Source organism: Salmo salar, chromosome ssa16 (assembly GCF_905237065.1).
Source record: "Salmo salar chromosome ssa16, Ssal_v3.1, whole genome shotgun sequence".
NCBI lineage: Eukaryota > Metazoa > Chordata > Actinopteri > Salmoniformes > Salmonidae > Salmo > Salmo salar.
Genome location: NC_059457.1, coordinates 82,994,883 through 83,019,417, shown reverse-complemented (window position 1 = coordinate 83,019,417; position 24,535 = coordinate 82,994,883). Strand labels below are relative to the sequence as shown.

Below are 24,535 nucleotides of genomic sequence, written 5' to 3'. Positions count from 1 at the left end.
ATTTAGCCCAAATCCCACAGCCCATGACATAGAACAGGAAGAACTATCAACACTCAACCCTCAACATGATGAACCTGAAATATAGAGGTCTAATCTAACAGTAAGACATATATTCTAAATAACAGTATGGTTTCAAGTAAAGTGTTCTTACTGTAGGTAAGAAATAGATTAGAAAACATTGAATTGTTTTTCAGCATCACATGTCCTCCCTGGAGAATATGTAACTGTAAATGCCCACAAAGTAGTTACATTTGTACACTATAACAACAGATGATCTGACTCTTATCAGTATCATTGGTGTGGTCCTGAAAGCCATTAACATCAATCTCCAGTACATTCTAAATGTATAAGTACAACCTTAATGGATCATCCTGGTAGAGTGCTTGAAACAGAGATTGTAAATGTTAGAGTCCCATTCCTCAAGACATGAGATCCACTAACAAGTCTAAAATGTCTCAACCAGACTACTAATCAATTTTTAGAATATTACAGTATATTCTAATTGTATGACAAAGGTCATATTAAATGCATGGCGACTAGCAAGATACAGTACTACTATTCATGAATGAGGATGAGAGTGTCTGGGAGTCTTGGGAGGATGAACAGTGTGCAGGCCTTCCTGTTCTTTATTAGTGTTCTTTATTAGCCCAGTTCCTACGTTTAGAAGGATGTAGTTATGACAAACATTTCTAATGAGACAGTCAGACAGGTAGATGCACTGTGTTCTAGATACATATATTGAACCTTTTTGAGTTGTCAGAGTCATATTTCTTCCCCAGTCATATGTAAGATGATTTACACCTGCACCATACATTACATAATGTCACAAATACAGTTTTTTTATTTTGAAATTGCACTTTAGTTTTGAGAGATGAGGTTTGTCAGTGAGGAAATAGATTATATTATATTAGAACACAGCACCACCTACAATTGACTTTATGACACACCAGGAAGAAGACAGGGGAGAATACATTTGTATATGTTGTCCTTCTATTTAATTGAACATGAATCCGTTTAAATATGATAGCACTTGTGTTAATGTGAGGTTTATGCTGTTATTATTACATACTGTACCTATAGTAATACAGATACATGGATGTTTTACCTCCTTTATATCAATGCAATGTATGAATGTATTTGAGCCCTGGAAATATAATGGTGATGATAACAATGTTTTGAACTTTGATTGTTTGATATACTGTACCTTGTTCACTAGATTTAAGTGTATCAAGTTTTAGTTCCTGTTTGTATTTATTTTAATCATGGATATTGCTTGTTGTGTTTGAGCCCACTTGATTTGACACTGTTTATAAATCAGGCTATTATTCTCACTTGAGCTGTATAATGTTTTAGATTGTTTAAGATTCAAAAGCATTCTTTAAATATATTGTGTTCTCCCCGTTTGATATAAAACTATACGCTGTATTTAAAAAATCACCCATTGTCACCTTGTTTTACAGTAACATCCCCATTTAAAATCAGGACTACTTTGTTCTAGCTCTGTTTACAGTAACATCACAATCAGGGCTAGGTTGTTATAGCTCTGTTTACAGTAACATCACAATCAGGGCTAGGTTGTTATAGCTCTGTTTACAGTAACATCACAATCAGGGCTAGGTTGTTCTAGCTCTGCTTACAGTAACATCACAATCAGGGCTAGGTTGTTCTAGCTCTGCTTACAGTAACATCACAATCAGGGCTAGGTTGTTATAGCTCTGTTTACAGTAACATCACAATCAGGGCTAGGTTGTTATAGCTCTGTTTACAGTAACATCACAATCAGGGCTAGGTTGTTATAGCTCTGTTTACAGTAACATCACAATCAGGGCTAGGTTGTTATAGCTCTGTTTACAGTAACATCACAATCAGGGCTAGGTTGTTATAGCTCTGTTTACAGTAACATCACAATCAGGGCTAGGTTGTTATAGCTCTGTTTACAGTAACATCACAATCAGGGCTAGGTTGTTATAGCTCTGTTTACAGTAACATCACAATCAGGGCTAGGTTGTTATAGCTCTGTTTACAGTAACATCACAATCAGGGCTAGGTTGTTATAGCGCTGCTTACAGTAACATCACAATCAGGGCTAGGTTGTTCTAGCTCTGTTTACAGTAACATCACAATCAGGGCTAGGTTGTTATAGCTCTGTTTACAGTAACATCACAATCAGGGCTAGGTTGTTATAGCTCTGTTTACAGTAACATCACAATCAGGGCTAGGTTGTTATAGCTCTGCTTACAGTAACATCACAATCAGGGCTAGGTTGTTATAGCGCTGCTTACAGTAACATCACAATCAGGGCTAGGTTGTTATAGCTCTGTTTACAGTAACATCACAATCAGGGCTAGGTTGTTATAGCGCTGCACCAGGCTCACTTGGCTGTGTGTGTAATATGTCAGCTCCTATCTGTTTTAAGAAGAGTTCAACTAATTAACCTTCTCAGCTAACCTTCTCAACCAGCAGAGTTAACTTTCACTTTTAGTGTAAGGGGAGGGGCTTCCCAAAAGGTCCGTATGTGATAGGTCCATTCAAATCGGGAGGGAAAATCATTTTCACCATGGCTCCTGCACTCCACAACTACCTGTTTTTTCAGCTAATAGTCCTCCCTAAAGGTGAGTTATATCAGTTCTATACTTGATATACTGCATTTGTCAGCTTTTTATTTTAATTGATGAGGTGCTTTCAAATCAAAGTTTATTTGTGACGTGCGCCTGAATACAACAGGTGTAGTAGACCTTACAGTGAAACGCTGAATACAACAGGTGTAGTAGACCTTACAGTGAAACGCTTACTTACAGGATCTAACCAACAGTGCCATTTATAAGTTAAAGGTATTAAGTGAACAATAGATAAGTAAAGAAATAACAGTAGCAAGGCTAGTCGGGCTGATTGAGGTAGTATGTACATGTAGGTATGGTTAAAGTGACTGTGGTATGGTACCGCTTGCCATGTGGTAGGAGAGAGAACAGTCTATGGCTGGGTCAATCTGCCGAATTCTAAAGAACATCTAGCCGCTCCTGCCGATCTATAAATGACGTGTCTGTAATCTAATAAAGAGCTCTAAGGCACTGCATCGCAGGGCTAGAGGTGTCACTACAGACCCGGGTTCAATCGCGGGCTGTATCACAAACGGCCAAGATCGGGAGTCTCATAGGTGGCGCACAATTGGCCCAGCGTCGTCCGGATTAGGGGAGGGTTTGGCCAGGGGGGGCTTTACAATAGGCCGTCATTGAAAATAAGAATTTGTTCTTAACTGAGTTGCCTAGTTAAATTAAGGTTAAATGAAAATAAAAAACATCTAGGATGGTCATCGGAATCAGGGTTAGTTTGGTTGACTATGATTTAATCAGTGAACAAAGTAAGAGGATTGATCTATAGCCATAGATCCTTCTATTCACTGATGTCCACACATTCTGTAGTTGATGTTTCTTTAATAATTCAACACATAGATTATAGACTAGTTATAGACTTCTGACCATTCTGAGTACTACACCACTACATATCGTATACAGGGAATTTGGAAAGTCCAAACCAGGTTTCCACCATGCACATTCCTCCCGAATATGCCGATTTGGCAATCGCCTTCTGTAAAAGGAAGGCGACTCAATTACCACCCCATCGACCGGGGGGATTGTGCGATAAATCTCCTGGAGGGTGCTGCACTTCCCAGGAGTCACGTGTATCCTCTGTCACAGGAGGAGACGGCGGCTATGGAAACATATGTCGCTGAATCTCTGGGACAGGGATACATTCGGCCCTCCATTTCACCTGTCTCCTCGAGCTTCTTTTTTTGTGAAGAAGAAGGATGGAGGTTTACGCTCGTGCATTGACTATCGAGGTTTGAACCAGATTACTGTGAAATACAGTTACCCGCTACCTCTGATCGCCAGTATGACAGAGTCATTGCTCGGGGCGCGCTTCTTCACAAAATTGGACCTCAGGAGCGCGTACAACCTGGTGCGTATCAGGGAAGGGGATGAGTGGAAGACAGCATTTAGCACTACATCTGGGCACTATGAGTACCTCGTCATGCCGTATGGGTTAATGAATGCTCCATCCGTCTTCCAATCATTTGTGGATGAGATCTTCAGGGACCTGCACGGGCGGGGTGTAGTGGTGTATATATAGATGATATTCTCATATACTCCACCACCCGCGTTGAGCATGTGTCCCTTGTGCGTATGGTGCTTGGTCGACTGTTGGAGCATGACCTTTACGTCAAGACGGAGAAATGTCTGTTCTTTCAACAGTCCGTCTCCTTCCTTGGGTACCGTTTGTCCGTGTCAGGGGTGGAGATGGAGACTGACTGCATTTCAGCTGTGCGTAATTGGCCGACTCCAACCACGGTAAAGGAGGTGCAGCGGTTTTTAGGGTTTGCCAACTACTACCGGAGGTTTATCCGGGGCTTTGGCCAGGTGGCGGCTCCCATTACCTCCTTACTGAAGGGGGGGCCGGTGCGGTTGCGGTGGTCGGCTGAGGCGGACAGAGCTTTTGGTAACCTGAAGGCTCTGTTTACCACGGCTCCAGTGCTGGCGCATCCTGATCCCTCCTTAGCGTTCATAGTTGAGGTGGATGCATCCGAGGCTGGAATAGGGGCTGTGCTATCTCAGCGCTCGGGTAACCCACCAAAACTCCGCCCCTGTGCTTTCTTTTCGAAGAAGCTCAGCCCGACGGAGCGAAACTATGACGTGGGGGATAGGGAGTTGTTAGCTGTTGTCGGGGCTCTGAAAGCGTGGAGACATTGGCTTGAGGGGGCTAGACACCCTTTCCTCATTTGGACTGACCACCGAAATCTGGAGTATATTCGGGCAGCGAGGAGACTGAACCCTCGCCAGGCTAGGTGGGCTATGTTTTTCACACACTTTTCTTTCACTCTTTCCTATAAACCAGATTCCCAGAACGTCAAGGCAGACGCACTGTCCCGGCTGTATGATACAGAGGAGCGGTCCACAGAGCCCGCTCCCATAATTCCAGCCTCATGCCTGGTGGCACCGGTGGTATGGGAGGTGGACGCGGACATCGAACGGGCGTCACGTGCAGAACCCACTCCCTCCCAGTGTCCCGTTGGGCGCGTGTACGTGCCGTTTGATGTTCGCGATCGTTTGATCTGTTGGGCCCACACATCACCTTCCTCTGGTCATCCTGGTATAGGTCGGACGGTGCGCTGCCTTACGGGGAAGTACTGGTGGCCCACGTTAGCCAAGGACGTGAGGGTTTATGTCTCCTCTTGTTCGGTATGCGCACAGTGCAAGGCACCTAGACATCTGCCCAGAGGGAAATTACAACCCCTTCCCGTTCCGCAACGACCGTGGTCACACCTATCGGTGGATTTCATGACGGATCTTCCCCCGTCACGGGGTAACACCACGATCCTGGTCGTTGTGGATCGGTTTTCTAAGTCCTGCCGTCTCCTTCCTTTGCCCGGTCTCCCTACGGCCCTACAGACTGCGGAGGCCCTATTCACCCATGTATTCCGGAACTACGGGGTGCCTGAGGATATAGTCTCTGATCGGGGTCCCCAATTTACGTCTAGAGTCCGGAGGGCGTTTATGGGACGCCTGGGGGTCTCGGTCAGTCTTACCTCAGGGTTCCACCCCGAGAGTAACGGGCAGGTGGAAAGAGTCAACCAAGAGGTGGGTAGGTTTCTGCGGTCCTATTGCCAGGACCGGCCGGGAGAGTGGGCATAATTTATCCCTTGGGCGGAGATGGCCCAAAATTCCCTACGCCACTCTTCCACTAACCTTACCCCTTTTCAGTGTGTGCTAGGGTATCAGCCGGTCCTGGCACCATGGCATCAGAGCCAGATCGAGGCTCCTGCGGTGGATGAATGGTTTCGGCACTCGGAGGAGACATGGAACGCTGCCCATGTACGTCTTCAACGAGCCATCAGGCGGCAAAAGGCGAGTGCCGACAGCCACCGCAGTGAGGCCCTGATTTATGCACCGGGGGATCGGGTCTGGCTCTCGACCCGAAACCTGCCCCTTCACCTGCCCTGCCGGAAGCTGGGTCCGCGGTTTGTGGGGCCATTTAAAGTCCTGATGAGATTGAACGAGGTTTGTTATAGGTTACAACTTCCCCCTGATTATCATATTAACCCCTCGTTCCATGTGTCTCTCCTCAGGCCGGTGGTGACTGGTCCGCTCCAGCAGTCGGAGGTACGGGAGGTTCCTCCGCCCCCTCTGGACATCGAGGGGGCCCCGGCATATACCGTACGAGCCATTATGGACTCCATACGTTAGGCGAGGGGCCTTCAGTACCTCGTGGAGTGGGAGGGGTATGGCCCGGAGGAGCGAAGCCGGGTACCGGCGGAAGACATCCTGGATCCGTCGTTAATCCAGGATTTTCACGGCTTCCGTCCGGATCGCCCTGCTCCCCGTCCTCCGGGTCGTCCCCGAGGCCGGTGTCGGCGCGCTGCTGGAGCCGCACGTCAGGGGGGGGGGTACTGTCACGACTCCCGCCGAAGTCGACCCCTCTCCTTGTTCGGGCGGCGTTTGGCGGTCGACGTCACCGGCTTACTAGTTGCCACCGATCGATGTTTCACTGTTCGTTTGGTTTTGTCTTTATTGTGTACACCTGTTTTGATTTTCCCTAATTATGTTCATTATTTAAACCTCTGCATTTCCTGTTTGTCTTGTCGGTGATTGTTTGTCTGTTTTGGGTAGTTGGAGGTGTTTCTCCAAACTATGTATTTTTTTATGAGAAGATTGATTGATAATTTTAGTAAACACGTTTGTTTACCTTTATCCCTGTGTCCTGCGCCTGACTCCTCCACTTCTCTAAGAAAACCATTACAAATCTAGAAGTCTAATCTAACAGCAAGACACATATTGTAATTAACAGTAGGGTTTATGGTTTCTAGTAAACAGTGTTTGTACTTACTGTAAGTAAGAAATGGGTTAGAAAACGTTGAATTGTTTTTCAGCATCATATGTCCCCCTGGAGAATATGTAACTGTAAATACCCACAAAGCTGTTAGGTCTGTACACTATTACAACAGATGATCTGACTCTGATCAGTATCATTGTTGTTAATGTCTTTCAGGACCACAACAATATCCAGTACATTCTAAATGTATTAGTACAACCTTATTGGATCATCCTGGTAGTGCTTGAAACAGATTGTATATGTTAGAGTCCAGTTGCAGAAGAGCCCTGTTCCTCAAGAGATGAGATCCTCTAAAATGTCTCAACTAGACTACTAATCCATCTTTAGAATATTACAGTATATTCTAATTGTATGACAAAGGTCATATTAAATGCATGGTGACTAGCAAGATACAGTACTACTATTCATGAATGAGGATGAGAGTGTCTGGGAGTCTTGGGAGGATGAACAGTGTGCAGGCCTTCCTGTTCTTTATTAGTGTTCTTTATTAGCCCAGTTCCTACGTTTAGAAGGATGTAGTTATGACAAACATTTCTAATGAGACAGTCAGACAGGTAGATGCACTGTGTTCTAGATACATATATTGAACCTTTTTGAGTTGTCAGAGTCATATTTCTTCCCCAGTCATATGTAAGATGATTTACACCTGCACCATACATTACATAATGTCGCTAATATTGTTTTTTTATTTTGAAATTGCACTTTAGTTTTGAGAGATGAGGTTTGTCAGTGAGGAAATACAATATCATCTATTAGAACACAGCACCACCTAGAGTTGACTCCGCCCAAAAGGTCCGTATGTGATAGGTCCATTCAAATCGGGAGGGAAAATCATTTTCACCATGGCTCCTGCACTCCACATCTACCTGTTTATTCAGCTAATAGTCCTCCCTAAAGGTGAGTTATATCCGTTCTATACTTGATATACTGCATTTGTCAGCTTTTTATTTTAATTGATGAGGTGCTTTCAAATCTAAGTTTATTTGTCACGTGCGCCGAATACAACAGGTGTAGTAGACCTTACAGTGAAATGCTGACTGACAGGATCTAACCAACAGTGCCATTTTTAAGTTAAAGGTATTACGTGAACAATAGATAAGTAAAGAAATAATAACAGTAGCGAGGCTATATACAGGCACCGGTTAGTCAGGCTGATTGAGGTAGTATGTACATGTAGGTATGGTTAAAGTGACTGCATATATGATAAACAGAGTAGCAGTGGCGTAAAAGAGGGGTTGGTGGGTGGCGGGACACAATTAGCCCGACTAACCGGTGCCCCGCACATTGGCTACCCGGACCATCTGCATTGAGGTTGTATGTACATGAATGTATAGTTAAAGTGACTATGCATATATGATAAACAGAGAGTAGCAGCAGCGTCAAAGAGGGAGGGAGGGAGGGGAGGGGCATGGTACCGTTTGCCATGTGGTAGGAGAGAGAACAGTCTATGACTGGGGTGGCTGGGTCAACCCTATTTATTTCAATACACTGCATTCATTATTTAATTTATCTTCCACTACACAGATAGACTAAAATATATACAGATGAATGACATTATGAATGTAGTGAAAGTCACTGTCTAAACTGTAAACCAAAGGCCTCCTGCGGGGGCTGGGATTAAAAATATAGGACAAAACACATCACAACAAGAGAGACAACACCACATAAAGAGAGACCTAAGACAACAACATAGCAAGGCAGCAACACATGACAACACAGCATGGTAGCAACACAACATGATAGCAGCACAAAACATGGTACAAACATTATTGGGCACAGACAACAGCACAAAGGCAAGAAGGTAGAGACAACAATACATCACACAAAGCAGCCACAACTGTCAGTAAGAGTGTCCATGATTGAGTCTGAATGAAGAGATGGAGATAAAACTGTCCAGTTTGAGTGTTTGTTGCAGCTCGTTCCAGTCGCTAGCTGCAGCGAACTGAAAAGAGGAGCGACCCAGGGATGTGTGTGCTTTGGGGATCTTTAACAGAATGTGACTGGCAGAACGGGTGTTGTATGTGGAGGATGAGGGCTGCAGTAGATATCTCAGATAAGGGGGAGTGAGGCCTTAGAGGGATTTATAAATAAGCATCAACCAGTGGGTCTTGCGACGGGTATACAGAGATGACCAGATAACAGAGGAGTATAGAGTGCAGTGATGTGTCCTATAAGGAGCATTGGTGGCAAATCTGATGGCCGAATGGTAAAGAACATCTAGCCGCTCCTGCCGATCTATAAACTACGTGTCTGTAATCTAATAAAGAGCTCCCGAGTGGCGCATCGGTCTAAGGCACTGCATCGCAGGGCTAGAGGTGTCACTACAGACCCGGGTTCAATCGCGGGCTGTATCACAACCGGCCATGATCGGGAGTCTCATAGGTGGTGCACAATTGGCCCAGCGTCGTCCGGATTAGGGGAGGGTTTGGCCAGGGGGGGCTTTACAATAGGCCGTCATTGTAAATAAGAATTTGTTCGTAACTGACTTGCCTAGTTAAATAAAGGTTAAATAAAAATAAAAAAACATCTAGGATGGTCATCGGAATCAGGGTTAGTTTGGTTTAGTATGATTTAATCAGTGAACAAACTAAGAGGATTGATCTATAGCCATAGTTCCTTATATTCACTGATGTTCACACATTCTGTAGTTTGTTACTTTAATAACTCAACACATGAAACCATACTGCAGTCAGTTACTAACCCATACTGCAGTCAGTTACTAACCCATACTGCAGTCAGTTACTAACCCATACTGCAGTCAGTTACTAGCCCATACTGCAGTCAGTTACTAACCCATACTGCAGTCATTTACTATTCCATACTGCTGTCAGTTACTAACCCATACTGCTGTCAGTTACTAACCCATACTGCAGTCAGTTACTAACCCATACTGCAGTCATTTACTATTCCATACTGCTGTCAGTTACTAACCCATACTGCAGTCAGTTACTAACCCATACTGCTGTCAGTTACTAACCCATACTGCAGTCAGTTACTAACCCATACTGCTGTCAGTTACTAACCCATACTGCTGTCAGTTACTAACCCATACTGCTGTCAGTTACTAACCCATACTGCAGTCAGTTACTAACCCATACTGCAGTCAGTTACTAACCCATACTGCAGTCATTTACTAACCCATACTGCAAGCCAGTTACTAACCCATACTGCAGTCAGTTACTAACCCATACTGCTGTCAGTTACTTATCCATACTGCAGTCAGTTACTAACCCATACTGCTGTCAGTTACTAACCCATACTGCTGTCAGTTACTAACCCATACTGCTGTCAGTTACTAACCCATACTGCAGTCAGTTACTAACCCATACTGCTGTCAGTTACTAACCCATACTGCAGTCAGTTACTAACCCATACTGCAGTCAGTTACTAACCCATACTGCAGTCAGTTACTAACCCATACTGCAGTCAGTTACTAACCCATACTGCTGTCAGTTACTAACCCATACTGCAGTCAGTTACTAACCCATACTGCAGTCAGTTACTAACCCATACTGCAGTCAGTTACTAACCCATACTGCTGTCAGTTACTAACCCATACTGCTGTCAGTTACTAACCCATACTGCTGTCAGTTACTAACCCATAGTGCAGTCAGTTACTAACCCATACTGCTGTCAGTTACTAACCCATACTGCAGTCAGTTACTAACCCATACTGCAGTCAGTTACTAACCCATACTGCAGTCAGTTACTAACCCATACTGCTGTCAGTTACTAAGCCATACTGCAGTCAGTTACTAACCCATACTGCTGTCAGTTACTAACCCATACTGCAGTCAGTTACTAACCCATACTGCTGTCAGTTACTAACCCATACTGCAGTCAGTTACTAACCCATACTGCAGTCAGTTACTAACCCATACTGCTGTCAGTTACTAACCCATACTGCAGTCAGTTACTAACCCATACTGCAGTCAGTTACTAACCCATACTGCTGTCAGTTACTAACCCATACTAATGTCAGTTACTTATCCATACTGCTGTCAGTTACTAACCCATACTGCTGTCAGTTACTAACCCATACTGCAGTCAGTTACTAACCCATACTGCTGTCAGTTACTAACCCATACTGCTGTCAGTTACTAACCCATACCGCAGTCAGTTACTAACCCATACTGCAGTCAGTTACTAACCCATACTGCAGTCAGTTACTAACCCATACTGCAGTCAGTTACTAACCCATACTGCAGTCAGTTACTAACCCATACTGCAGTCAGTTACTAACCCATACTGCTGTCAGTTACTAACCCATACTGCAGTCAGTTACTAACCCATACTGCTGTCAGTTACTAACCCATACTGCTGTCGGTTACTAACCCATACGGCAGTCAGTTACTAACCCATACTGCTGTCAGTTACTAACCCATACTGCAGTCAGTTACTAACCCATACTGCAGTCAGTTACTAACCCATACTGCTGTCAGTTACTAACCCATACTGCTGTCAGTTACTTATCCATACTGCTGTCAGTTACTAACCCATACTGTTGTCAGTTACTAACCCATACTGCAGTCAGTTACTAACCCATACTGCTGTCAGTTACTTATCCATACTGCTGTCAGTTACTAACCCATACTGCAGTCAGTTACTAACCCATACTGCAGTCAGTTACTAACCCATACTGCAGTCAGTTACTAACCCATACTGCAGTCAGTTACTAACCCATACCGCAGTCAGTTACTAACCCATACTGCAGTCAGTTACTAACCCATACTGCTGTCAGTTACTAACCCATACTGCAGTCAGTTACTAACCCATACTGCAGTCAGTTACTCAGGTTTCTTGAAAATATTATTACATTTTAGAACAAGGCTGTAGCGTAACAAAATGTGAAAAAGTTCAAGGAGTTTGAATACTTTCCTAATGCACAGTATATACTGTAACACTTTCTATGAATCCCATATGCATGATGCATTATACAGCATTATACATGTACTCATAATGCACTATGATAGGTTAATAATGCGGTATAAGCATAGTTATTGACACAAATAAATACTCATTAAGTCTCATAAAGTCTCCTAATGCATTATAATTCTAACCATAATGATTTAGAATATACAGCAACATTGTGCTTCATAACTGCTGGTCACTTTTTCCTCAAGGATCATACAGCATTATAATGACCGTCAGTGTGATGCATTTTTATACATTCTTTGTCAATGAGCAGCACATAATCTTTCTCATGGTGTGTTATAGCATACTTATTAGCCACTATATCAGGGGTACTCAACTACTATTTGAGAAGGTCCAGTCACACAACTTTCCGAGGTGACAAAGGTCCAGATGGATATTGTAATATATCGGCATAGTAACAAACCCCAACGTCACAACCCAAACTGTTCAAACTGTTCATACCCCTCTTGTTGGTGGAGAGAACATTTAGAAGTTGTTAAGCTAATTTCCTGCAATTCTACACATTTTGACATGTCCTTATGTGTGTTCATATGATACTGTACCTGAGTGATTCAACAAAATGTCGGGCCCTTGGGGGTCGAGGCCCCTGGTTACTTAATCTGACCATAACAACTACAAGATGTAGATAGCTGGTTAGCCTAACTTACATATCTAGCTGACTTGGGCTAGTAGTTGATCAACTGGATATTTCTGACAGGTTAGAAATAGCTCTGTCAGGGAATGACATAAGAGGAAAACTGCCCGTGCACTACCATATTTTAAAAGTGTACCTTGTTGATTCTACTATTGCAGCTATCAACAGCAGTAAGTTGAAAGCCTGACTGAGTTCCTAAAAAGATCTTGGGACTCGCGGTCCGTATTAATAGGTGGGGTCCGTATTCTAGGTGTGGATCTGGACTGCGGTCCGCCAGTTGATTATGGCTTCACTATAAAGTCATCTTTGACTGCTTTATGTAAAGTGATGAAATGCCTCATAATAAAGTGGTTGTCTGCTTTCAGTAAAGTGGAACTTTCTGCACATTTCATGATGACATCAAAAAGATGTTTCATTCTGTCTCACTCTTCCTTATTCAAGTTGCATAACGCTACATAACACAACACATCACAACACTACACTACATAACAACACTACATAACACAACACTACATAACAACACTACATAACACAACGGTACGCCTCGCAACACAACGCTACACAAAACAACACTACAATACACTACACTAAACTACACAACACAAATTGCCTGAAAGTCATACAATTGGCAATGTGGCCCTCCTGCACGTTGTATTAACATAAATAGTCAAAAACAGAAAAAGGCAAAGCCCTGTGCGACAGAATCTATAAATATATATATTTAAAAATATGGCTTTTAGCTGATTCTTTTCTCCAAGCGACTTACATTTTTTTATAGTATGGGACTCAAACCCACAACACCACCATGCTCTACCAACTGTGTGTGTGTGAGAGAGTTTGTAATGTAGTAAGTACTAAGTAGTGTGTAACTGTCTTCATGCAGGGCTCTCTCAGTTGGTGAGAACACAGCAGGTTGTCACAGCAACCCTTGGAGAAGATGCAGTCTTAACCTGTGAGCTCATGACACCCAAAGACGTGTGGGCAGTCACCTGGCAAAAAGTGACAACAGAGACGAATGAAAATGTGGCCACTTACAGCAAACGAGGTTCCAATGTCAACCCACCTTTTCAAGGGAAAGTGGAGTTTGAAGACGAGGGACTGCAGAACTGCTCTATTGTCATCAGAGGAGTGTCAAGAGGAGATGAGTCCTGCTACAAGTGTCTGTTTAACACCTTTCCAGAAGGACCTATCAGTGGAAGGACCTGCCTCCATGTAAATGGTAAAATCTGATAACATAATGTACTGTAAATGATTGACCCAGAACAACTTCTTCAGAACTTCAGGCAGCCATTTCATCGGCTCATACTTCCAATGTCTTGAAACCATTTATCAAAATGGAATCATTTACTAAATCATGTAAATTGGATCATTGTGGTCTCACTGTGAACTGTGTCTGTTGTCCTATAGAGCTGTATGGACCCTCACTCCTCATCACACAAACCAACAACAGTCACACCACTCTGTCCTGTTCTGCTACTGGACGACCTGTTCCTATAGTAACCTGGGATGACATGATGATAGAACATTCCACAATGGTCAATGTCACCCATCTCAATGGTACTGTCACTGTCACCATAACTTTCACACTGGCAGCATTCAGTCTACCTGACAAAGACACCAGGGTTGGCTGTGTGGTGTCACTGTTCTCTGGAGGTGTCACCAAGAACGTTTCCATGGTTATTCCAGCTAGAACTCAAGCTTCATTTCCTGGTGAGAAATGGTTCAGTACATGTCTACAGTAACAACCAACATGCTGGTGTCATTCTGAAGTACTGTCTCTGTATGTTCTGTGCTAGGTGTACCTGAGGTCACTGATGGTGACAGGATCAGTGGTCAGTCATTAATATAATGACCACAACTAATCTCTGACACTCTTATCTGTGAATTGTACCATTCTTATCTTGTCATCTTTCACAGTTAAGCCAACAGGGATTGTTGCAGTGATGGGTTCACTGTGTTTCATTGCTGTGTGCTGTGGAGCTGCTGTGGTACTGTGGTGCAAACAGAGAAATAAAATGAGAAGGTAAGTTTTACTGTTCAGATGACAAAGATAAAATACAGTATTCATTTGACATTGACATTGATTGTCAAACTTACAAAAAAACATCTTTAGCCCAAATCCCACAGCCAATGACAGGAAGTCAGGAGAACAGGAAGAACTATCAACAGTCAACACTCAACCCTCAACATGATGGCTGAAATCCAGAGGACTAATCTAACAGTAAGACACATTCTAATTAACAGTAGGGTTTATGGTTTCTAGTAAACAGTGTTTGTACTTACTGTAAGTAAGAAATAGATTAGAAAACACTTAATTGTTTTTCAGCATCATATGTCCTCCCTGGAGAATATGTAACTGTAAATACCCACAAAGCAGTTATATCAGTACACTACTACAACAGATGATTTGACTCATCAGTATCATTGATGTTAATGTCTTTCAGGACCACAACAATCTCCAGTCCATTCTAAATGTATTAGTACAACCTTATTTGAACATCCTGGTAGAGTGCTGGTCATGGTGACTGAAAACATGCAAATGAGTTGCCTTTGTTGCATTGCTCCATTGTTGTTCCAGTATGTTATTTGTATTTTTTAGGGATCCCCATTAGCTGCTTCTCTTCCTGGGGTCCAAACATATTAAAGTACTTACATTACATATAAAACAAAATATAAAACAGTACATCAAATAACATTATTACACTACTACATCTCTACAATACAACATGTTTAATACCACCATACAGCAATATCACAATGTATGCGTATGCATGTGTCTGTACCTTTGTGTGTCTCTTCACAGTCCCCGTTGTTCCATAAGGTGTAATTCTCCGTCCAGATTGTCAGACCCTGGTGGCTTGTCACTGTTGATAGACAACAATATTTTTTTTTACCTCTTCCAAACTGACTTTACAGAATGCAAAAGCACTATTCTTGTCTTTCATAATTTGGTCAGATATACTTGGATGTGTAGTGTCAGCGTTTCCTGCTGGCATGTCACACCTAAGTTTTCTTATCTTGCCAATGAAAAAGTCATTCAAGTAGTTGGCAATATCAGCTGGTTTTGGGATGAATGAGCCATCTGATTCAATGAATGATGGAGCTGAGTTTGCCTTTTTTCCCAATATTTTATTTAAGATGCTCCAAAGCTTTTTACTGTGATTCTTTATATCATTTATTTTTGTTTCATAGTGTAGTTTTATTTTGTTTAGTCGTGATTTCTTAATTTGCAAAACGTTTGCCAATCAGTTGGGCTGCCAGACCTTTTGCCTCATCCCTCTCACCCATACCATTTTTAAATTCCTCAGCAATCCACAGGGATTTAACAGTTTTTACAGTCATTTTCTTAATGGGTACGTGCTTATTAGTAACTGGAATAAGCAATTTCATAAATGTGTCAAGTGCAGTGTCTGGTTGCTCCTCATTACACATCAAAGACCAGCAAATATTATTTACCTCATCAACATATGACTCACAACAAAACTTCTTGTATGACGTCTTATACACTATTTTAGGCTCATCCTTTGGAACTATTCTAAAATGGATTAAATAAAAGTGTAATGATCACTTTAATTGTACTGTATTTTAAACTCTCTGGTCAGTTCTGTTTGTTTTAGACCATAGCTGTCAACACTTGACAGTTTTAACTTTCCTATCTTATAAAACTGTTAGAGGGTTATGAGAACTGAGTGACTACCATACTGTCTCACACACATCTGTGTGGTTTAAAGACTGTTTCTATCCATAGGCATTGTGGGTACTGAATAGTGGACTGAATGGCTGACACACATCGGCCTGCTGTTTATTTTATACTTAAATACCGTTTGTAAATATATTTTGTAGTTGGTTAATGATGAAACATGATAAATCCACACTAGACTTTTGTGTGGTTTTCATAATTCTTCACTTTTTTTTATAAATCAAATGTTAGGTACTTTCTTGGTGTGTGTGGGTGGTTTTCTTAATTCTTCACTTTTTCTTAATCAAATGCTGTAAGATACACAATGTTGTAATGTACTTTGTTGTGTGTGTGTTTCTACTTTTATAAATAAAATGTTTAAACAATGTTGTAATGTAGTTGTGACATCGCTTGTTATACAATGTGTCATAAATCTATGGAGCCAGATATCTTCCAAAACTTGGATCGTAAGGATCGTAAGAAAATCCATTCTAAATTGTTAGGATTGTAAGAATAGCCATACATGAAACATAAACGTGAACTTGCATCTGTGAACATACAAACAACATGTTACGATTACGGACTAACATTTTAGGCTTGTACAAATCTTGTTGCAATTCTAATGTACAATAATACCTTTCAGAATTTTGGTAGTTTCATCTCACCAACATAAAAAGTGTACACCAAACGGCCTGTGAGGAGTGCTACCCGAACAAGCGCAACACAGCATAAAAAAATTAAAAAAGGAAGTCAGGGAAACCGGAAAGAGGTATCCTGCACGTTTTCAAATTAAAAGTCTCCATTCTCTATTACTCCTCAGTTGAGTTTACTTCACATGTAGGTAGCTAATGTAATGGATTTGTTTGCCAACGCAAGTCTAGATAGCACTAGTTGTATTATGCCGACAACAGCGAAGATACAGTCTGCTAGGTGTATCTCTACAGCATGGACATATCCAGGAATAAGGAATCATAACCAGTAGTATCTACCAGGAATAAGGAATCATAACCAGTAGTATCTACCAGGAATAAGGAATCATAACCAGTAGTATCTACCAGGAATAAGGAATCATAACCAGTAGTATCTACCAGGAATAAGGAATCATAACCAGTAGTATATACCAGGAATAAGGAATCACAACCAGTAGTATCTACCAGGAATAAGGAATCATAACCAGTAGTATCTACCAGGAATAAGGAATCATAACCAGTAGTATATACCAGGAATAAGGAATCATAACCAGTAGTATCTACCAGGAATAAGGAATCACAACCAGTAGTATATACCAGGAATAAGGAATCATAACCAGTAGTATCTACCAGGAATAAGGAACCATAACCAGTAGTATATACCAGGAATAAGGAATCATAACCAGTAGTATCTACCAGGAATAAGGAATCACAACCAGTAGTATATACCAGGAATAAGGAATCACAACCAGTAGTATATACCAGGAATAAGGAATCATAACCAGTAGTATCTACCAGGAATAAGGAATCATAACCAGTAGTATCTACCAGGAATAAGGAATCATAACCAGTTGTATCTACTAGGAATAAGGAATCACAACCAGTAGTATCTACCAGGAATAAGGAATCATAACCAGTAGTATCTACCAGGAATAAGGAATCATAACCAGTAGTATCTACCAGGAATAAGGAATCATAACCAGTAGTATCTACCAGGAATTAGGAATCATAACCAGTAGTATCTACCAGGAATAAGGAATCATAACCAGTAGTATCTACCAGGAATAAGGAATCATAACCAGTAGTATCTACCAGGAATTAGGAATCATAACCAGTAGTATCTACCAGGAATAAGGAATCATAACCAGTAGTATCTACCAGGAATAATTAAACAGAATAAAAATAGATGTTTGGTGAATCTATGAATTATTTATGACCACTGGAGTCTTTGCCACTCAAAATATTATTTTAATCTTTTGAAATGTATTTCATCACTCAATCTTGACACAGCATATTTTGTAGGAGCGGTTAATATGGATGTAAAATAATTTGACATGATTTATATGAATCGGATCATGAACATATGGACTTTGAAAAGAACAAGGGAGAGGTTAAGCGTAGGCTAAGTCTGGCATAAGCTTATTCCAGCACTTTACAAAAACTCTGTTGCAGTGGTCTTAGGTAGTCTCCATGTAGGCTATTCTCTCCATCACAACACTGCTGGCCAGTTGAAGAGCTTGTGATCTCCTTCAGAAAACCACCCCTCAGTCTCAGATGATGCCCTTCTGGAGGCATGCAGTTATAGTCATTATACCCTAATGAAGGCCTGTTTGCCTACTAGCCAAATAAAGTGCAGAGCGTGCATAATGCATGCTACTCAACATTCCATCATATTTTAACATTTAATTCATTCTTCATTCAGGTCAGTCAGTCAGTATGTCATCTATTCAGTCATTTGTCTGAGTTGCAATATGAACTAAATCCACGAGAATAGAACAGTTATCTATTTTTTTATTGAAATCCATGTGTGTATCAAAATTCTCAAAATGCTCAAGTTCATTAGCCTATCACTTTAATAATTCAATGTTTAATATAGGCCTATTCCCCCCCCCCCCCAAAAAAAGAAAGCCTTCAACTTGTAGGCATTGCAATTTAGAGTATCATTTTGGGTACTGGTGTCTTGCGGAATCATTTCAGAACTCTTTTTGTGTTTTGTATCTGTATTTATTATAGGGCTCCCCTTAAAGATACCCTAGATCACAGGCCTCTAAACAAATGTTTAACAAAATAGTTGAAGAAGCATGCAGTGGCTGATAGGGAAAACAGATCTTGCAATAAGAATAGGCTGTAGATAGTCTTGACCACTTGGCTATTTCGCTCAGGACACGTTATAGCCAAGACTCAATCAATATTTAGTTTTTTCTCATATATTGATATGGATATAGCCTCTGTGTGATGGGGTTGTACAACACAAATGGCTATAACAAGCCTCCATACAGAGTGGAATTCACAAATGCAACAGTCAAAAGGCCAACAGTCCGTGCTCCCAAATACTGGAAAAGGTGTGATTCATTAGGTTACATGATCACCACAGTAGCCCCATGCGGTTTTTTGTTTTTATTGTGGCCATTAAATAACACACAACAACATGGCATATTTAGATGTCGTAATAGGCCTAGCCTATTCACATTTACTTTCTATTTTGCAGCTCAGGCAGTTATTCCAGACAAGGCTCTTCTATGTCTTTATAGTATCATTCTATAACGTTCTAATGTGCTCCGTTGGCATTCTAACGTGCTCCGTTGGCCTCTCCTAAAAAGCGATCCTTAGCTCTTGGAGTCCTACGCAAGAAAAGCTAGACTATAACAGCTTGCTGGTCATCATTTTTTTTGTTTGTATTTCATATAGCAATAGACTATTCGAAGACGGACGGAAGTTCATTTTTTCTGAATGTTAGATACAGCAGAAGAGCGAACGTCCGATGGCGGTACCCTATGGCAGTTATTTATTCAAACCCATAACCATTCAATCTTCATGAAGAGAAGTGAAAGCCTTCTTCTTCATCTAATTCTAGTCCTTTATTAATCAATGATGTCATTAGAATGATGACGATATGGACAACGGAACTTATTTCATTTAACTGTTGAAAGGAAGAAAGAATGAAGCAACAATAGAGAAAGAGAGGAGGTAGGCTAATAACATTAAGGGAAATATTTTACATTTTTATTTAACGAGGCAAGACAGTTAAGAACAAATTCTTATTTACAATGAAGGCCTATCCCGGCCAACGCTGGGTCAATTGTGCGAGCCCCATGGGACTCCCAATCACAGCTGGATGTGATACAGCCTGGATTCGACCAGGGAATGTAGTGACACCTCCCGCACTGAGATGCAGTTCCTTAGACCGCTGCGCCACTCGGAAACATGGCCTGACTAATAACTAAGGGCAGGACACTGTGGCAGGTAAAGACTGGCAGACAGGTTCTACTATATGGTCCAACAGGTCTCCAGAAACTGACTATCAGAGGCTGTTGTGGCTACCAGCAGGGTATCTGTACTAGGGGCAGACTTGTCAGAGGAAACAGTCTCTGGGTCTGACACAGTCTGAGACTGGAAGGAGGGAGCGCTCTGGGCTCCATTGGCAGGAGCTGGCTTGATCCCTAGAGCAGGGCCAGGTAGTAGCTCTATGACAGCGTAAAGGGCTCCGGCTCTGGTGGAGACTCCCCAACCGGACCAGGCAGGGACCTCCAGACGAGGGGAAACTCGGTCTCAGGGTCAGGAGCCAGATCTGCAATAATGGCTCTATATAATACTGTACCTTACACTTTTTCTGGATTTGGGGGACTATGAAAAACCCTGGGTAGCATGTCTGGTGGAGTAAGCGTGTGTATCAGAGCTGTGTGTAAGTTGACTATACAAACAATTAGAATTTTCAACACATGAATGTTTCTTCTAAAACATTGAATGTTAGCCAGAGACTGGTATTCAGGCTAGTCCATTTCCCCTTGACACATGAATATCTTACATGTCCTTCTCTCACACACTTAGTTGTGTATGCTGGCTACACATGTATACTATACAGTACTTACAAATCAAATCTGCTTGCTGTGTAGAGCATAGTTCAGACGCCACCCTTTGATTACACACTCAATTTGCTGGGCCAATCAAACGGCTGTAGGGAGAGACTTACTTCACAGCTACATCTTTGTATGACACACACAAGGGAAAACCTTCATATAGGTTAAGTTAATCTCACCAGTAGATTCACTTAGCTATGCATGATGATACATAATGTTATTACCTCCAACCTTGCAACAGTGTTTTCCTGATACTGTTCTGTGTTTACTTTCACTTTCACTGGAGGAGGAGTTGTAGAAAGACTAGCAACTGTCCTTATATCTATGGGAGGAGCTCACAACACAAAGCCACATTCAACATTGGCCAACAAGGTTGCAGAACAGAGCTTGTTATTTTTTAAACTATCCAATGTACTAAGTTACCATTCAAATAATGCTTTGCCACACATCATCCAGAGGTCCATCACCTAGCCTCACCTAGCCACACATTGCTGCCATGGCTCATGTTAACAGTTACCTTTCTATTCAACTGCTATTCTTTACTGAGGGTGAGTTACATCAGTTTTCATATGAAGTACTTGATAAGTCTGTAGGTCTAAAATGTAAGTTATACAGTATAATACATTTCAGAGTTGTGTTTCATTATGAGATGTAGATAACTACACTAAAATGTATAGGTGCATTATACATCAATTGTAACTGCATATAGTCCATAAAGGAATACATTTAATTCAATGAAAAGTATTATATTTTAAACATTATTGAAGCTGGTGTCTTTTTATTGAAGAAGGTGTCTTTTTTACTGGTGAATGGCCGGTCCAGTCACCATCAGTATAGAAACATCAGCATCTTCCTGTTCTATACTGTAAAACATGCAACTTATAAAAGTCCATGGAGCTTAAATATCTGAGTTGCCTGGACATTTGAATTGGGAGATTTTTGGATTTCTGATCAATTTGAGTTGAAAAAAAAATCTGAGTTTGCTGAACCTCTCAGTTTAAAATACTGTGTTGGCTCAAAATACATGTGTCTTATTAACATATTTCCCAATGTACCTCTCTGCAAGATGTATTTTACTTTATTTTTGTAAATGTACTTGTCAGGGACCAGTTTACAGTTTAAATATATATTTCAGTAGATGACGTGATGCATTACATCAGCTATAGCAAAAAAGTGGATTTGTTGTCAGGACAGAAAAAAAACACTGTCCAGTCAGTTAATTGGATAACAGCTGAAACTGGAAAGGAGTCAAGGGGGACTGGACTCTAAGTACAACATTAATATACTTGTCTCAAACTGAGACAATACTTGATTGAACTTGAACCCAACTTGTCTAGCTAAGATGGAACAACATTTTTGCCAACTTGGATTAGTTACTAAAAGATCTTGAGTTGGGCCAACTTGATTTTAAAAATTTTTTTACAGTGTAGTTGTAAGAGGTTGATTTTACTCTATTTAAAGGTGCAATGTGCAGAAATCGTTCCGCTATTTCCTGGTTGCAAAAATTCTAGTAGTTCGCCTAATTTCAGTTTATGTGACAAAACCATCCATGCTTAGTGTAGAGAATCGTTGTACCATCTAAAACACAGTGAAATATATTTTCCATAACCACAAAAATATTGTACTTTCAGCTGCAAAAACAGGAAGCATAGACATAGCTCACATAAAACAGATCTACCAATCAATCAATCAATCAATCAATCAATCAATCAATCAATCAATCAAATGTATTTATAAAGCCCTTCTTACATCAGCTGACGTCACAAAGTGCTGTACAGAAACCCAGCCTAAAACCCCAAACAGCAAGCAATGCAGGAGCCCCTTCATTCATAACTTCCTCCTACTGTACCTAGACTAGATTATAGACTAGTTCTGTACTCCCCCTTCTGACCATTCTGAATACGACACCACTATAACTTATACACACTGAATGCACAAATTATTAAGAACACCTTCCTAATATTGAGTTGAAGCCCCCCTCAAAACAGTCTACATTTTTGGGGGGCATTGACTCTACAAGGTGAAAACGTTCCACAGGGATGCTGGCTTATGTTAACTCCAATGCTTCCCACAGTTGTGTCAAGTTGGCTGGATGTCCTTTGGGTGGTGGACCATTCTTGATAACACGGGAAACTGTTGAGCAGGAAAATCCCAGCAGTGTTGCAGTTCTTGACACAAACTGATGAACCTGACACCTACTACCATACCCCGTTCAAAGGCACTTACATCTTTTGTCTTGCCCATTCACCCTCAGAATGGCACATATACACAATCCATGTCTCAATTGTCTCAACGCTTAAAACTCCTTTAACCTGTCTCCTCCCCTTCATCTAAACTGATTGAAGGGGATTTAACTAGTGACATTAATCAGGGATCACAGCTTTCACCTGGATTCACCTGGTCAGTCTATGTCATGGCAAGAGCAGGTTTTCCTAATGTTTTGTACAATCAGTGTATGTTGTATCCTAAGGATTGATAGAATTGTGAGTTTACTATGATTTAATCAGTGAACAAACTAAGAGGATTGATCTATAGCCATAGATCCTTCTATTCACTGATGTCCACACATTCTGTAGTTGTTACTTTAATAATTCACCACATGAACCCATACTGCAGTCAGTTACTAACCCATACTGCAGTCAGTAACTAACCCATACGGCAGTCAGTTACTAACCCATACTGCAGTCAGTTACTAACCCATACTGCTGTCAGTTACTAATCCATACTGCAGTCAGTTACTTAACCATACTGCAGTCAGTTACTAACCCATACTGCAGTCAGTTACTAACCCATACTGCAGTCAGTAACTAACCCATACGGCAGTCAGTTACTAACCCATACTGCTGTCAGTTACTAACCCATACTGCTGTCAGTTACTAATCCATACTGCAGTCAGTTACAAACCCATACTGCAGTCAGTAACTAACCCATACGGCAGTCAGTTACTAACCCATACTGCAGTCAGTTACTAACCCATACTGCTGTCAGTTACTAATCCATACTGCTTTCAGTTACTAACCCATAATGCAGTCAGTTACTAACCCATACTGCAGTCAGTTACTAACCCATACTGCAGTCAGTTACTAACACATACTGCAGTCAGTTACTAACCCATACTGCAGTCAGTTACTAATCCATACTGCAGTCAGTTACTAACCCATACTGCAGTCAGTTACTAACCCATATTGCAGTCAGTTACTAACCCATACTGCTGTCAGTTACTAACCCATACTGCAGTCAGTTACTAACCCATACTGCAGTCAGTTACTAACCCATACTGCAGTCAGTTACTAACCCATACTGCTGTCAGTTACTAACCCATACTGCAGTCAATTACTAACCCATACTGCAGTCAGTTTCTAACCCATACTGCTGTCAGTTACTAACCCATACTGCTGTCAGTTACTAACCCATACTGCAGTCAGTTACTAACCCATACTGCAGTCAGTTACTTACCCATACTGCAGTCAGTTACTTACCCATACTGCAGTCAGTTACTAATCCATACTGCTGTCAGTTACTAACCCATACTGCAGTCAGTTACTAACCCATACTGCAGTCAGTTACTAAACCATACTGCAGTCAGTTACTAAGCCATACTGCTGTCAGTTACTAACCCATACTGCAGTCAGTTACTAATCCATACTGCTGTCAGTTACTAACCCATACTGCTGTCAGTTACTAATCCATACTGCTGTCAGTTACTAACCCATACTGCTGTCAGTTACTAACCCATACTGCAGTCAGTTACTAAGTAATACTGCTGTCAGTTACTAACCCATACTGCAGTCAGTTACCAACCCATACTGCTGTCAGTTACTAACCCTTACTGCAGTCAGTTACAAAGCCATACTGC

At 41.4% G+C, this 24,535-nt stretch overlaps 3 protein-coding genes across 7 annotated transcripts in view; all 3 read left to right on the top strand.

Annotated features, from left to right (window-relative positions):
- LOC106596554 (OX-2 membrane glycoprotein) overlaps positions 1 to 16,519 on the top strand; it is a 33,549-nt gene extending 17,030 nt beyond the window's left edge. The window contains exons 2-6 of one of the 4 annotated variants that reach the window (XM_045698203.1): positions 13,338 to 13,673; positions 13,862 to 14,164; positions 14,372 to 14,477; positions 14,568 to 14,675; positions 15,258 to 16,519. In XM_045698203.1, the coding sequence (XP_045554159.1) occupies positions 13,338 to 13,673; positions 13,862 to 14,164; positions 14,372 to 14,477; positions 14,568 to 14,646 (824 nt within the window). In that variant the 3' untranslated portion in view covers positions 14,647 to 14,675; positions 15,258 to 16,519. Of the gene's footprint in view, positions 1 to 13,337; positions 13,674 to 13,861; positions 14,165 to 14,371; positions 14,478 to 14,567 lie in introns of all 4 variants that reach the window. The other 3 variants (XM_045698202.1, XM_045698201.1, XR_006759855.1) reach the window with 3 other exon arrangements.
- Positions 1 to 24,535, top strand: part of LOC106574974 (nectin-4) — a 215,464-nt gene that overhangs the window by 26,112 nt on the left and 164,817 nt on the right. The window lies entirely within an intron of this gene.
- The window catches only part of LOC106574825 (OX-2 membrane glycoprotein), a 29,143-nt gene continuing 25,714 nt past the window's right edge, over positions 21,107 to 24,535 (top strand). The window contains exon 1 of the mRNA XM_045698204.1: positions 21,107 to 21,227. Coding sequence (XP_045554160.1) covers positions 21,176 to 21,227 — 52 coding nt within the window. The 5' untranslated portion in view covers positions 21,107 to 21,175. The remainder of the gene's footprint in view (positions 21,228 to 24,535) is intronic.